Source organism: Neopsephotus bourkii, unplaced genomic scaffold, assembly GCF_033783945.1.
Source record: "Neopsephotus bourkii isolate Nb327-2 ecotype Australia unplaced genomic scaffold, CSIRO-AGI_Nbou_v1 NB_1433, whole genome shotgun sequence".
Taxonomy (NCBI): domain Eukaryota; kingdom Metazoa; phylum Chordata; class Aves; order Psittaciformes; family Psittacidae; genus Neopsephotus; species Neopsephotus bourkii.
Window position 1 is genome coordinate 577,403 of NW_026901910.1, and position 16,062 is coordinate 593,464.

Sequence of the window (16,062 nt, forward strand, 5' to 3'; positions counted from 1 at the left end):
CCCTGTGTGCAACTGCACAGCAAACACTCTAAAGACATTAGATGTGAACCCCAGGCTTTGGAAATGCAGGAACAGAGGCTGCCCAGGGAGCACAGGAGCTTATTTTGGATGCCACAGTGCTGTAAGCGTGGTTGGAAAGCCTGCATCTCACACACACAGAGTAAGTGAGGCTCCTACATGCATCCTGCACTGGTGAAGGAGACTGTGATCTCTCGAGTCACCTGCAGCGCATTGCTATCCATCCCTGAGACTGAAATACTGCTGACCAAGGCACAGACAACCTTTTCCTTTACACTGAGCCAATTAGCAAAGTCAAGTATGCGGCCCATTAGCCTCATTCCAGTGAACACTGTGCTCCCTATGCAGTCCAGGTGCTGCAAGCAGAGGGATGCAACAGCAGAGCAGCACAGTGATGCTGGGAGAGACATGTAAGTGTCTCTGGTTTACTTTAAAAACACATTCATCCAGCCACAATTTACTGAAAAGCACTGCTCCTCACTCCCCCCAACGGCCATGAATCTCTTTAGAGAGAACATTACATTACACCCATAATAGGTTTATGCAATACAGTGCATATTTGGTATGTTAGTCATGTCTCCAAAGCATTCTTTCCCTTATTTCCTAAGCTTTAAAGAAGCTTGTTTTCCCTGAAAGAGAAAAGGGTTAAGGCTGGGCCAGAGCTCCACATGCACCAATTTCCCCATTTATCTTGAGGAAATGAAAACAAGAGATTTAAACAAATCCAGTTTTACGAATTCAAAACTTCAGATGCTCCTTGCAAAACATCTAAGCAACATCCTTCACAGATTTGCAGAGAAAGGGAGAAGTGCATTTTATTGATGGAACGCCCAAAAAAGGCAGATCCCAATCTGGGTGAGTAAAAAATCTCCCCCTATCCACAACAAATGGGACCTGGAGCACAAGGTGCTACAGTGATTTACCGCAAACCTGAGCAGACAACAAAATCCATCTCCTTCCTCAGTATTAAAACCAAGATGCTTTTGGACTGTCACTGCTCATCAGGATCTTCAGATCCGATCACCTTTGCCAACAAAAGCCTTGTGCATCACAGCAAAGGAAACACACACTGGCTGGCCCTCGTACAGCACTTCTGCTTGCTTTTCCCAGCACTCCAGATAACATCACACGTGCAAGGCAGCACACCCAGCTTTGTGAAACACGGGGTTTCATCTCCAGAGCTGCCACGGACACCCACAACCAGCCCACATCTCCCCTCAGCAATACAGCAAACACATAGCTCTTGGGGAAACCATCCGAAATCATGGCCTGCCTCCAGAACTTCGAGACGCTCAGCTGGGCATCCTATCAACCTGAGCACACTGCCCAGTTATCTACTGCTACAGCTGGTTTTATTGCTCTTTGATGCTTTAAAGTGAAAGACTGATGAAGAGAGGCCTCCCAGGCCACAAAGAGCTGTGTAAGATCACCAATTACTCAGCATTCACACTCACTGACTCCTACGAATGCAACCGATAGAATTTGCCATCTATAACATAACATAACATAACATAACTCCCCAACAGCCCCAGGCAGCCATGCACTGGCCTGTAACTAACACAGACCTGCACCAACCCCAGTGCTGCTGCAATCTGGTCAGAAAATACTCACATGGCCATGTTAGTTGATGCTTCCTGTTGACTGAATTAGAGCATCTTTTAATGAGGCTCACTTCAAAATCATTTTAAAGCCATTTGCCCATGTCAACATCAATGTATTCAGCATTATCTACCAATTAGTAAAGCGGAAAGTATTCTTTAGATCATCTAAAAATCTCGGTAAAATATTCAATGTGTCATTCATTTGGTACAAACTGCCCTATAAAAACAAATTACTGGAACCAGCTGTCAGAAGCAACAAGTGTCCAAGGACAGAGGGCTTTTTAAACCACAGGCTCTCCAGAACGTGTCCAAGGTGCTGGCATTGACACCGATGTCACATCTTCATCTCCTGCAGGAATCAGTCATTTCAAATGCTGCCCGTGTCCCAGAGGAGTGGGTGAAGCAATTCCAGGCATTTATTGCATCAGGAGGGAGCACAGCACTCTGTCCTGGAGCACAGGAGGACATCCCAGGAGTCAGAGGCGACAGCAGGGAAGGGGTTTTCACCCTTCTGAAGGGCCCAACGTTGGGGCTTTTACCTCCTGGCTCCTTGGAAGCAAGCTGGTGCTGAAGATGCAGCATCCTGAAGGAGAGGCCACAACCCAAACGAGGTGTCCTCTCAGGGGCCCCCTTCAGGAAGCCTGGCCTCCCCTTCCAGCCTCACTGGAGGCCGACAGATGAAGCGATGGGAAGGTATTTTCCACTAGATCAGGCTGGCAGTGATCTCCAACAGCTCTCTGCTTCCAAGCCAAACCCAGGGAACGGGTGCCAGGGCTGCAGCTCAGGTAGGGCTCAGTGCCAGCCCCACCAAGGGCTGCTCTAGAAGCATTTCTAACCCAGCAAGCTGCAGGTGAGCTCACCCAACGCATGGAAAGCCACAGCCTCGGTGGGGCAAGGATGCTCCCATGCACAGCACCACACCCCACCACTACCAGAGCCACCCCAAGCAGCCCAGCCTCACCAGCTCCCCGGGCATCAGAAGGAAAGGAGGCCACTGCTCACCTTTACAGAAACCAGTTCTTCATTTCTTTGACTCGTAAGGAGAAAAACCTTGGTTTTCCCCAAGTTTCTCAAGTGAAGGAAGGGCGGGTGGGAGGGTGGCTGTTTGTTATGGTTTTAATCTCTGGAGTGTGGCAGAGCAGTAAATCTTGCATTATGCTCTGCAGAGTGTCAGGTTGGGGCTTCAATTTGGTCTCAGATTAGACTCCCGAAGCAATGAATCTTCCATCACGGAGGCCATTACCAACACAGTTCTCCTTCATTTTGCACTGCTTCCTCCCTGATTGTATTATCAAACTTGTATCCAACCTTCCCTCACTGCAAGGGGCTCGGCGCCCACAGGCTTCTCAAATACTCACGGCAGAGCAGCCAAAGCTCTGACAGCAGGAGGTGCTAAGGCAGGGCAAACCGCTCTGGTACTGCCATGCAGCACTCTGCTTTCCAACCACAGGCCTCACCACTCCTGCCTGTCTCTTTGCCAATCCACTGGACAACATTCTCCAATGTAAATCACATTGTTTTTTGATAGTTCTTCCACTTAGGATTCCCGAATCCCTTAGGAATCCTACCCATGCATTTGATAGAACACCTCGCGGAGGGCACAGCATCAGGGCTGTGCTTGGGCCATGATGCTCGTGCAATGACCCAACCTACCCCCAGCCTGAGGAACCATCGCTGCAGGGAAATGCAGGTGGTTGAGTCAAGACAGCAGCCCCAGAGTCCCTTCTGTCCCAGTTAGCACCTTGACATCAGGTACAGACTCAGAACCTGAATGGCTCTTACAAAGTCTATGGCAATGACAGTGCCTGTACTGGGCACTGGTGAGGCTGCACCTTGAATCCTGTGTTCAGTTTTGGTCCCCTCACTCCAAGAAAGACATTAAAGTGCTGGAGCAGAGGTGCTCAGGGACATGGTTTAGTGGTGGACATGGCAGTGCTGCGTTAACGGTTGGACCTGATGATCTGAACAGTCCTTTCCAACCTAAAGGATCCCGTGACTTTAAACTGCTGTATGCAAATCGTGATAATGGAAAGGCACTTATAAAATTCCAGTCAAATAGTCCATGAATATTGAAAAATCCTAAAGTGCCAAGTTAAATGACAATTTTCAAAACACACTAAGGAAATCCGATCGTAACAAACCAGTCCCATGAAATACCATATCTATCATCAACTTTTTAATTACCAATTGATCAACATGTAGACAGTGTAATAGCTTTCAGCTTTTAATTACTGAACTATCAAAATTCCAACCAAAAAAGGAACCTCCAGAGATGAAACTGTACTGCTTGATTATTCATCGCTACATAATGAATGATTTGTTTTTAAACAAGATGTCAAGTTCCTCATGTAATCCATCTGGATGTGTGACTCCGCAGAGCTCACACTGCCCATACTAAGTACCAGGGTTCCTATTCTCCCAACCCCAGGAGAGGAGGTTTTTTCTGCTTTTCCCCCCTTAAGGCAAAACAGTCCTGGATTGAGGGGCTGCAAGGAAACAAACTGCCAAAGCGTGCTCAAACACAGCCAAGCCACTCCATCTCCCACCGAGCGGGCAGGCTTTGCCTGCGAGGGAATGGATGCTCCTTCCAACTCATCTGTGCTCCAGAGGAGGCAGCTCTAAACCCAGGAATACATCCACCAGGCAGCGGGCAGGAAGCGCTGCTTCCCATTTCGCACATACAGCACTGCTAAGACAAAACAGTGCGGGAGAACTGGGATGCGGCTCCAGGTTTTCCCACACAGCCCAAGCCACAGTGAGACACACAGGACTTTAAATGTTAGCATGGCATGGAAAAGTGCACTGGGGCAGGGAAAGACTTCCTACCCATGCCCTAAACCCAGCATCCCTAGCTAGGCAGCTAAGGGCCGGCTGCATCTCCACCTCCTGCCTTGCCAATTACAAACTCTGACTATTCCAGGCCATGGGAATTCCGCATTGCTGCACAACCAGTCAGGTGTAAGCCTCCCCTCTGCACTGCACACAATCTGCTTCTCCTCCCTGTGTGTTCTTTAACATTACAACCATTCCCACCTTGCATGACCTAAAAACCTCAAATTAGACCCCCCGCATCTTTGCTTCCATTGGTGGAATGCTCAAGAAGCAAGGATTGCTGGAAACAAAGTCCTGCCTTAAGGCTGCAGAGAGCCCTCTGCAATCCACACCCCTGGGGAGGATTTTGCCAAATCCCGGCTTTTCGAATTTGGAGAGATGTTTCCCAGAAATATTCCTTTGAAACTTAAGGGATGCGGGTAGGTCCGTAAAGCATCCTGCAGATGATGCTCTTCAACAACGGCAGCTCAGGCAGAGCAGTCAGGCAATTAAGAACCTACCAGTAAATAATGCCTTAGGTGCTTCAACCCCAGTGCCCTCAATCAACACTACACACCCCAAGCCCCCATGTACAACCTCATAGATGTTTCCTACATGCATCATCCCAAAAAACCTTACTCCACAGTGGCATCTGCTCCCACAGAGCACAGGAACCTCGTGGTTTCCCTCTGTTACGGGCTCGGAACCCCAGCTGCACCACACAGTACCCAGCCACACTTCCCCCATGTAATAAATTCCCCCACTCCAGCCACATCTTGGGCTTCATTTCCACATGGAAAGCAGAGGCTCGTCGCCTGCGCTCCCCTCGGGAAGCTGATGGTATGCAGAGCTTGCACAGATTTTCACATAAGAAATTCAGTAATCAGTCCAGTAGCTGTAAGCACTTATGACAACAATATCTATCAACACTTACCATATTTACAACTAAATCATGTAAATACAAGTCAGCTCTCCCCTGCATGCTGATAATCCGGACAAACGAAGGCGGAAAAAAGCCACTCCAGGAGGAGACCGAGCATACAAAAGCACCTACAGCAAGGAACAAGAACCAATGGTGCTCCGAAACTGCTGAAGGCAACAGGAAACCAGGGTTCTCTGCCTGTCCACAGCAGCCATAATCCAGGCACAAGAGCTGCTCAGAGCACAGCATCACTTCTGCAGGATCCATGTATTCCCCAGAACAAGGAGGACAAGTTGCTTCAATACCTATCGGAGCACTCCGCTCTCCATCTGCCTTTGAATCCCTCATAAATCCCAGGAACCAATTTAAAATGAAAAGATACCAATTTCAGAGGAGCTTTTCACCCCCTAAGACATTCCGCTTTATTATGCTTATTAAAGTGACAAAAATGACTCTCTAGCTGGTTCATTCAAATGCAACTTCTCCAGAGGTTTAGCAAGCAATTTCCAAGACCTTCATAAAGGAAAAGTTATTCCGTGAGGAATCTGATTTTTTGCCACAACAAAAACACCACGTTATTAAAACCTCCGCACTGGATTGGACTGCATCTTTAATGGACAGGGATTTCTTAAAGACATTTTATCTATGGCAAAGAGGAGCTGCTTTTCCAAAGCCTTCCCCAGTGAATTCGGTGACGTTCTGCAGTGCAGTGAGCACTCTTTGGGCAGTGAAACCCAGGAGAAGCATGAACAAGCCACACTGTTTCTCACCACCGTCCCCCTCGTCTGTGCACACCCACCCATGTCCCCATTAATTCCGGTGTGAAATCCTCTCATCCCCACGAGCGGCGGACGCCCACTCCATCAGGCAGTCTACTGGGCTCTCCAGAGGAAGAGCCAGATGCCCAGCCTTAAAATAGCTTACTAATCCTTATTTATTTACCATAGGATAATTCAAGCTACTCCCTGCATGAGGATGGGATTTATACACAACATTGGAGGGACGATGGCAGAGCGAGGTACCTGCAACACAGTGGGATGACCCAGGGCGGCCCTGTCCACCACAGCAAACCAAGGCAGAGCCACATCAAAAACCCTTCAAAGGGCACTGCTGCTGCTGTGATAGATTTGGGGGGCATGGTACATGGGTGGTGGGCTGTCAGTACAGCGGGTAGCCCATGAGGTGCTTGTCCTCGCAAATAATGAAAGAAAAAGCCATTCTATAGGAAACACCGAAATCTTACTTAAGGGGAGCTCTCACTAAAAACAACCTGGCCCATCTCAGACAGGAATGAGATCAACAGTGCTATCCAACCTCAACATCCCTCCCAGAAAAGACGACAGCTTTAGCTGACAAACCACAGGCACCTTCCAGAGCTGCATCCTACATACATCACACTGGGTTATCGTTTGCGATCCAGTTTACCAAAGAGAGCCTGGAGGGGACAGTCATCCTGTAATGGTGCATCTGAAATTCTCCAGAGTGATTTAAGAGCTCCACCACTGGTTTTGCTATAAACCCTCTGTTTACAAGGCTCTATATAGTCTTACATAGCAATAAGGGATTTGCCTCCAAGCATTTTCATTTCTTGCCTACAAGCTTCTCCCCCTTTTCCCTGACGATGCCCAAAGGGAGCAGTGTTAATCTCCTATCTATCCCGCTTTAATGTGTGCTCTTCCCGAGAGAAGACGCCACTGCACTGCACATGCCGCAGCAGCGATTCCTGCCAGTTATGGATTCGGGAGAGTTGATTAAACGTGGACCTTTTGCTAAAGATTCTATGGAACGATTAAGAGCGGAAGACCTTTAAATCGAACAAGAAGCTGTTAATGTGGACGGAGCTCCAACACCTCAGCGTGGGAGTCCCTCTCAGGAGCTCTGCCTACCAGGTTAATGAGCAGTGTCTCTGTCAGAGCCACTTGCAGACCAGAAGCTGAGCAACGAGGAGGGAAAACGGTCCTTAACTGCAGTAATACGGCAGGAAAAGTGGCCGCGTACAGTGACCCCATAGATACGGTCTCTTAACGACACAGCACAGGTCTTCATTTTGAGCAGCCAGTAAACTGCTGGAAAATGGAGGTCAGAAGTGGGAAGTGAAGTCACCAAGGAGAAATTACACTCAGGGTTTGCACACCGACGAGAATCGCCTGTGCATCCACACACGCTCCAGCGGTGATCGCAGGCAAGAAGCAGGAGCACGTTCCATGGGTCCTGCCTCATCCCTACCAGCATCGCAAGGGAGATGGTCCTGACCAACCACCTGGCTCCAGGCTGGGATCTACCTTCCCTTTCACCCACCAGCAGGCACCGAGGACGGGCATCCTGTGCTGCAGCCTGAAAGGGAATACCACAGGGAATACCGGCTGGATCAGCTGCTGTGGATAACGGCACCCTCCACACATCAGCTCAGTCCGAGCACCCCCGATGGGCAGCACGTGCAAAGGAACCGCGTGCAGAGCTCCTCCGGCCTCTGTGCAGCGCGGAATAAACCAGGGTGGCAAGAACACGACTGTGCCTGGGAGATGGAGCCACTGTGAGGCCGACCTAGATTCTGCCCGGCACCACCAGAGCGCTTCACGTGGCAAGCAGGGCTTCCAACTCCTGCTGTGCCCATGGCGAGCAAGCAGGCTGGCTCCCAACAGCACTCCTGAGCCGCTGGCTCCATGGCAAGCCCTCAGGGCTTTGGTGTTTGTCAACCAGCTTTCACCCAGTGCCACAAAGCCCAGTCACCGGCAGCCAGCGATAACAAAACCAGCGCTGCTCCGGATCTTGGCATCAAGCAGCATCAAGTTATCCAAAAGCCCTCCCTGAGTCAGGCAGGAAGAGCGATCCAGGCAGGAATGCCTTTAAAGAGCCGCTGACACCTAAAGCAAGGCAGCAACACCTGCTTGTTAAATAGAGCCCATGCGGCGCATGGCAGTGCCTCCCCTCGAGTCAGCTCAAAAGAGCAGCTTCCTTTACACAGAGCAGGGAAAGCAGGAGGGACAGCCCTGCAGAGCCTCCCTGCTCCTGCTGAGCTGCTAATAGCATGACCTACCTCCACATCAGCCAAGGTGAATAACGGCATCAACAAGGCAAGTGGTAGGAGTACAGATACCTCCAATCATGTTTTCAAGCAAAACAGCTTCAAATGCAAATCCACACCAAACCAGGCCACAGGCACAGTTCTCTAAATGCAAACGTTTCGGGTCTTCATTGCAAAAAAAACAACCAGAATTATCTGCCTGACCTCATAGCCTGTCTCCATGGAGCAGTACAGGGCTTGTGTTTGCCCTGTATGCTTGAGCAGCTTGGGCTTGTCCAGCTGCATCACTGTCCTAACAAACCCCTCCCCTGAAGCAACGATGCCAAAAGACACTGTGAGCACCTTTCAGAGCAGTCCTGAGCACAACGGTCCCCCCCAGAGCACAAAAGGCCCCCCTGAGCACAAGCCATCTCACCATGACATCCAGCATCGCTTTCTGCTTGAGGAGAATAAAGAAACGGGTACTTCCATTCTCCTACAAACCTCAGCCAAGTGAGCTAATCCACGCCAAATGCCTGAGCAACCACCACTGTGCAACCAAAGGCACCAAAGCTTCACAACCATGCAGGGAGGTGACTGTTCTGACACCACAGAGCAACCACACAGGACTGGGTTGATGCCCAGGTGGGGTCTCCAGCCAGCATGGAGACAAGCCATGTGAAGAGGAGAAGTCTTTGCAGCCCAGCCGTGAACTGCAGCAGGCAGCTGTCCCCCCAGCCATACAGCCTCAACACCTTCAATGGACCAAAGGCAGCCATTGCCTCAGAGCAATCCCATTCCACACCGAGGCATCAGGGAAGGGAACGGCTTTCAGGAAGGCTCTGTGCCTTCTCTGGGTCACAGAAGCATCAGCATCCCAGAGAAGCATTGCAGAGATAAAACACACAAGGTGAGAGCATGCTCCTTGCAACCAGAGTTAAGGATGAGCATCCCTCTGCTCGGATGCAGAACAAGGGCTGGGAGGGCACAAGGCTCCTTCAGCTTTGAGCATTAGCCCGGAGGCTACACGTTAACGCTCAGCTGCCAAAGGAAGTTTTCTTCCTAGCCCAGTTTCAGCAGAGCCCTCCTTTGCTGCAACCCCAGCTCCAGAGCTTAACATCCCTAATATTTAAGAGTGCTCTGCGAGGGAAGCTGCCAGGCAGCCTCATTTAAAAACAGAAAAGCGGCAACAAGCAGTTTCTCATGCTTGATCCGATTACTCTGATCTCTCTTTTGATGCTGCAGACTCAGACTCGTATTTCTATTACTGCACGGGGGGAGCAGGGGAATGTCACTGCGCTGCTTCATATTTCTTTCTTGCCTGTCACACTTTGGAGAAGGGATATGCACTGCAAAGGGCTAGAATGAAGTGGCTGCAGCCTGCCAAGTCCCAGCTTGGTCTCGTGCTCTCCGGGAAAAGCTCATGGGATGCACAGCATTACTGCTCTAACAGAAAGGAGTGCTTCCACATCAGCCTTTGAGGTATCTCAGGTCCAAGCTGAAGAGAACCAAGGTGTTTTGGACGAGCACTGAAGCACACCTTTGTGAGTGGCATCCACAACTGCCAGAGCCCACCCAGAGACCCACCGATGGCTTAGGGAACAAAATGACATTTCTATTCTGCAAGCAGACCTTTGAAGAGATTATAAATCACACTCAAGCCCTTACTAATGCTGCTAAAAAAGGACACGAGACCAGAGATTCATGCCCTGCTGTAACCTGAACCCAGGGCTTTATATACCCAACACTTGTCAAGCCCAAGGACAACTTCTGGAGGCGATGCCAGCCCTGAGGGCATCCTTGGCTCCCACAGCCTCACTCACATTCCCCTGCTCCTCATCGTTCCCCATTGCTCCCACTGCTTAGCCAAGGACCCCGAGAACATCACGTAAGTGCCACCGTTCTGCCCTCCTAGTAAAGGAACAAGCCAGCAATGTCAGTGCTCAGGGCAAACTGTACAGCTGGCCCTGGCCGAGGCAGTGGGGTTCCAACACAACCATTTCCCACCGCCAGACACAGCCCTGGGGTTAAGAAAGTGCCCACTGTCACGCACTGCTAAGAGCCCAATTTCTCTTCAGTATTTAGAGGTGAAAACGCCAACTCAAACCCATCAAAAACCTGCCAGAACACAGCACCTATCACATGCGACCATCGCCAAGTGGACAACACCGAGAAGGTGCCAGCCATTCCAGTGGCAAAACCCAGCCCAAAGATCAAAACGAAAGAGATGTCTCAGTTAAGCCACAGCCTGCGAAAGTTCTGTGTTTCTGAGCAGATATGCTTAGGCATCACTTTGATCCTTTATACTGGCATCTTAATGGGGACTCAAGTCTCCTGATAAGAATCACCTTGAGAGTTCAGTACAGTCAGAATGTTTTTAATACCCAAGCTCTTAAACCTCAGATCACAACAGATTAAAACCAACCCCTAGGTGAAACCAGCACGCTGGTCCAGCCCCACCAAGCAATGTCACTGATTGAAAATAACCGGGTGTACAGGCCAAGGAAAGTTCTTAAATAGAACAAGAAAGCCACTGACCACATGCAGCGGGATGGGGGGACTCCTTAAGCACCTAACCCAGTGCCACAAGGCTTAAAGCAAGAAGCTGACGTGCCACAGGGCAGCAAAGCCGACAAGTTCAACAGGCAGCAAAACACCAGGAAGGAGGAGAACTGTTATTACAGGGAAAAAAGCCAAGAGAAAACAGGGTCCTTGCAGGAGCTTGCCTGACCAACACCCCTCCAGCTGGGGCTCCTCCTGCCCTTGCAGATTAGAAGCTGCAGTATCTAAATGCAGCCGGTGGCTTGGCCACAAACGCCAGCTCGTCTCGGCACGGCCACCGTGCACCACCACACGCCCCAGCCAACGGCTTGGGTTCAAGTACCAGAGCTTTGACTGAAGCCTTGTGGCATTCCCCTTCACAAAGACCAGCCACAGGGGCAAACATCCCCTATCCCAGCAGCACGCTCCCCCGACGCCGGGCACGCCGCAGCATCCCAGCCCGCACTGGCCAACCTTCAAAGCGTTCCGTGGTGGGGCTCCCCATTCACCACAGCAGCAGCTGCGAGCTCGGCGCGCAATTACAGCCCAGCAAAGCAGCTGATCTGAGCAGCCTAAACACGAGCACAGCACCAGTAATTACACCATCCCACCTCGGGTCTCTCCCCCACCGCCCGTCTCCAAGCAGAGCCTCTTTATTTAGCGCTGGTGGGTTTGCACCACCAGGGAACAGCGCACGATGCTCCCCAGGGAAGCAGGCACGACTCTCGGTTTGTGTTGGGCTGGTTTTTACCACGTAGCATCCAGTTCCTCAGCAGGGATACCGGCTGCGCGTCCAGCTTTGCCTGTGCTCTTCAACCACTGCATAAGTATTTACTTACTGGCCGAATTCCAGCTCCAGTGAATGCTGCAGGCTTCCCGCCCGCGCCACGCTCGCAGCCCCTGGAGCCTGCTAAAATCCCTGCACCACAGAACGCTGCTTAACTTTGGATACAGAAGGGAGCCCCTGCATTCCAGACAGAAGTACTGCCAGGTGCTGTCGGAAACCACAAGAGAAACAGGTTGGCAAAACCCCTTTAAGAAGTGTGACAATAATCCCTGGGAAAACAGGCATTACACAGAAGCATCCAGAAAAATCTGCTTATGTGCAGTATGAGAAGGGGTTTTTTTGAGCAAACGCATCCTTGGGAGCATTTAATGGTCCATTTAAACAGAGGGCACATCCAGGCTGAACGAAACGTTTCGTTCTGATGGCCTCGCAGAGATGCAGAGTTAAAGACCTGACCCATTTTCAGTCCAGCAATAGGGCAGAGACCACGGCCAACTGAAGGCACCCACCTTTAGTCCCAGCCTGGCCGGAGGACAGCACGCCGAGCCACCGGGGTGATGGAGCCAGAGCTGTTTGGTTACAAACCCGCCTGTATTTACACACCAGGAAAGACAGGGAAAGGCAAACAAAGAGAAGAGCAAGCAGCCGCTGATAAACCCAGGGGTCCCTGAAGAGCTCAGCTCTTCCTGGCCCCCCGCACAGAGCCCCCTCTGCCAGACACACAGCAGAGGAACAGCCCACAGCCAGCAAGCATCGAGGGCGGCCACTGAGCCAAAAGGACTGGCAACCACCCCGGCTCCGTGCAGAGCCGTCACCCAGTCATCCCATCCCTGGGAGCCTCCTTGGCACTGGTTTCCTAGCCAGATTGTCACGCTCATAAACCTGCGCTCAACTACCTACATGCAAGACAAATGAGTCCAAGCTGCAACCCAGATGGATCCCTGTATTCACCAGCCCCTGCCTCGCCGCGCTCCTTCGGCGCTGTGGTGCAGGCAGAACGCAGCCGTGTGTGTCAACACCGGAGCTCAGCGCGCCAGGAACCGGGCACACAAAGGAAACTGCTCCGTGTTTCAAAGGAGCCTGGCAGGACACAGCCGCAGCAGGAGCCCCCCCTGCCTCCACGGGGGTCCTAGTCTGGGCACAGGGCTGGGGTGATGTCGGTGGATGCAGAGCCTGTGCTGCAGCGCGGTGCCGGTGCCGCCTCCCGTGGCCTTGGCTGAGAAGTTGTTGTTTCTGGAGTGCCTGCGCTGCTGCTCCGCACCGTGAGGAGGATGCTGCGTTCCACCTGGCACTGCCCGCCTCTCCGTAGTAGCCAAAATCGCTCCTCAGCCCTCTCCCTCCTTTGCAGAAGCACTGTGAAGTTTAATTAACTGTAAAGCATCGAGACCAGAGAGAAAAGCACCACAAAAAGGCACAGATCCACCTTGAGTTATCAGCTGAGCTTAAGCTGAGTCCAAGCGCTGCCTGTTGCCACTGCCAGTGAACACAGGTGGCACAGCCACCACAACCCGCTCCGGACCTCAGGGTGCTGATATGGTGCTAGCACTGTTCCTCGAGTAGAACCCGTACAGGAGATGCGGTGACAGCGCTGCAATCAGCACCAGGAGTGACTGCCACAGCGCTCGTTTTGTCTCCCAAGCCCACCGGAGCTCACAAACCACAGCTTTGAAACGGGAGGATTAAAAACAACAACACAGCGTCGAGCTCCTCGGCGCAAAGGCAGCTCTGTCTGCACGGCGGTAAAGCAGGAGCTCCAGGATTTATCCTGTGATCCACAGCAAAGCACCAGGAGCACAGGAGAGGCATCTTCCCCCGGGAGCATCACGATCCCAATTCACCACTGGAAAAGCCCCGGCACAGTCGGGCGCAGCCGTCTGCAGTGGCGTCCAGCCCTGCTTTTGTTCCTCTCACGCTGCCGCGCTGCTCCGTGCCGTGCTGCCGTGCCGCTAGCCAGGCAGCCATCGCAGGCACCAGCCTGGAGTTAAAACTGCTCTTAGGAAAGAATTCGGAATGGGAGGGAAGGCGTTAATAGGGTCAGGCAGCAAAACAAAGCACGGAGGTGGCTGTCCTGCAACAGGGCTTTTGTTTTTATTGGGGCACCTCGCAGCAGCAGGTCTCCAGGTCGAGACCGTGGGAAACTGAAGCCGCATCGAGCGAAAGCAAAGGCAACTTCCCCAGAAAGCACCTTGCCACCAAATATCCCCCTGAAAAACTAGGAGGAGAACACAGCAACTACGTAAACATCTGGGCGTCTGCCGCTAGGTGCCAGCGAGCTGCACCGAAGCGATGCGAGCGCTTCCCTGCGCGGCGGTAAGAGCTGATCCCGATGGCTGGTGTCCATCCATCCATCCACCGCTCCTGGCTGACCTGCACGGCAGCTCCGGGCTGCGGAACGGCCGGATTCCGAGAACAGAGCCACCCTTCAGCACTTCCGAGACTAGAGAAGGAGTCGTTTCCAACATCGGAGCCAGCCTTGGGCAGAAGCCTCGGCTAGAGGATGCGGATCTCCCGCAGAGAGGGAATGGGATAAGAACGACACCGGCTTTATCCCCCCCCCCCCCAGCCCCAATCCCACCAGACAGGCCAGCGGGGAAGCCCGGGAGAGCGCGTACGACACGGCTGTGAATAAAGCTCTTTGTTCGGCCAAGCTGCCTGCTCCTTTATCCCCGATTCTCCCATTAGCGAACTGCTGCAGCCCACTCAATGGTCCTCTTGTTCATTCCCCTGCGTCCCGGGCAAACGATGCCCGGTGCTCCGGCCGCGGGAGGCAGTAAAGGGAGCCTTGTACCTCCCCAGGGACACGCTGCCCATGTAAAGTGCCGCTAAGGGGGGACGCTGCCACCGGAGCCTCGGCCACAAGCCCAGGTCCCTCCTGCGGCTCCTCGGCTCAGCGCCACCGGCCGGGAGCGGGGGCACCCGGCGGCCGCGGAGGGTCCGGGGTGCGCTCCCCAGGACCCAGGGGCTGCGGGAGCCCGGCCCGGGGAGCCCCGTTCGCGGCGTCCGCTTGACGCCCGCTTCGCCCGCAGCCCTCGAGCGGGGCGATCGCCGCCGGGGCTCCGGGGAGGGCGGCGCCGGCGCTACCGGGCGAGGGAAGGAGGGCGGCAGGGACGGGGCAGCGCCCCGCGAGTTGCGCTCCGATTCCAACAGGTTCCGCGCGGTGCGGCCGCTCCCCGCTCCCCCCCACCCCGTGCACCGGGGGGCGCGCACCGTAATTAGCGCTTAATTGCGAGGCCGCCCGACGAGGCGAGGGGCGGCGGGAGAAGCCGCTTCCATGGCAACCAACCGCCCTCCCGCACCGCCCCGACACGCGCGGGTGAGCGGCCGCCGACCCCGGGGACCACGCCGGGGCCCGGGCCGGAGGCAGCGGCGCGGCTCCTCCGCCCGCCGAGCGCGCCCCGCGCCCGCCCCGCTCCCTCCCCGCAGGCCCCGCGGTGCCCCCCTAGGGCCGGGCCGGGCCGTACCTGTGCGGATGAGGGCGGCGGCGGCGAGGAGCATCAGCAGCAACGGCGGCGGCGGCAGGAGGAGGCCGGGCGCGGGGCCCGCGGCGCTGCGCTGGGCGCGACCCGCCATGTCCGGCACCGGCTCCGCTCTGCCCGCGCGCCGGCACCGCCGACCGCGCAACACCGTAATGAGATGCGCGCGCGTCAGCGCGGGGCGGAGCCGGGGCGGGCCACGCCCCCCCGCACCCACCGCCCCCCCCTCACCCTGCGCGCCAGGGGCCGGGGGCAAAGTGCGCGCTGGGAGCGGGGCGCGCCGGGATGCGGGACCGGGGAAGCGGGAGGCGCTGGGACCCCCGGGAGCGGGGTGCGGAGCAGCGGGAGGCGGGGGGAGCCGCCCCCTCCCCCCCGAGAACGGCGCCGTGCGGCGGCACAAACAATGGAACCCGCACCTAAACAAACCCCCACGGTCCCTGCGCTCCTCCACCTATCGCGACTCCCGCCGACAGGGCGGGAGGCGGAGGGGCTGCGCGAGCACCCGCCCGGAGCCCTCCTTCCCACGCACACCCCGCAATCTCGTCCCGGTCCCGCCGCTGTCCTTGCCCCCCCCCGAGCATCCCGGGCCGCTGGAGGCGGTGTTGAGCCTTCCCCGGCTCCGGGGGAGCCCGGACACCCCCCGGCGGAGGGCACCGGCAGCGACGGCGGGGACTGAGCAGCGGCCCCGCGGAACTGCGCCTTCCTGCGGGGTTTTCGTCCTGAAACCGAGGGGGTGGGCAGCAAACCAGCACCATAGTGACCATGCACTGATCGGGGGAGACCAGAGCACCCAGTCCGTGCCCGTCCACCATGCCAGGAGGGACCAGGGCCTCTCACCACCCACGACACCTAGAATACCAGGTTCTCCACCAGCAGCATGGGTGGGGGAAGGCAGAGGATGCCAC

The 16,062-nt window shown here is 54.4% G+C and overlaps 1 protein-coding gene across 9 annotated transcripts in view; it reads right to left on the bottom strand.

Annotated features, from left to right (window-relative positions):
• The window catches only part of CADM1 (cell adhesion molecule 1), a 139,474-nt gene that overhangs the window by 109,090 nt on the left and 14,322 nt on the right, over positions 1-16,062 (bottom strand). Inside the window, exon 1 of one of the 9 annotated variants that reach the window (XM_061368308.1) lies at positions 15,146-15,290. The exons of the other annotated variants lie outside the window; for them this stretch is intronic. Coding sequence (XP_061224292.1) covers positions 15,146-15,254 — 109 coding nt within the window. The 5' untranslated portion in view covers positions 15,255-15,290. Of the gene's footprint in view, positions 1-15,145; positions 15,291-16,062 lie in introns of those variants that run through there. 9 annotated transcript variants of the gene reach the window in all.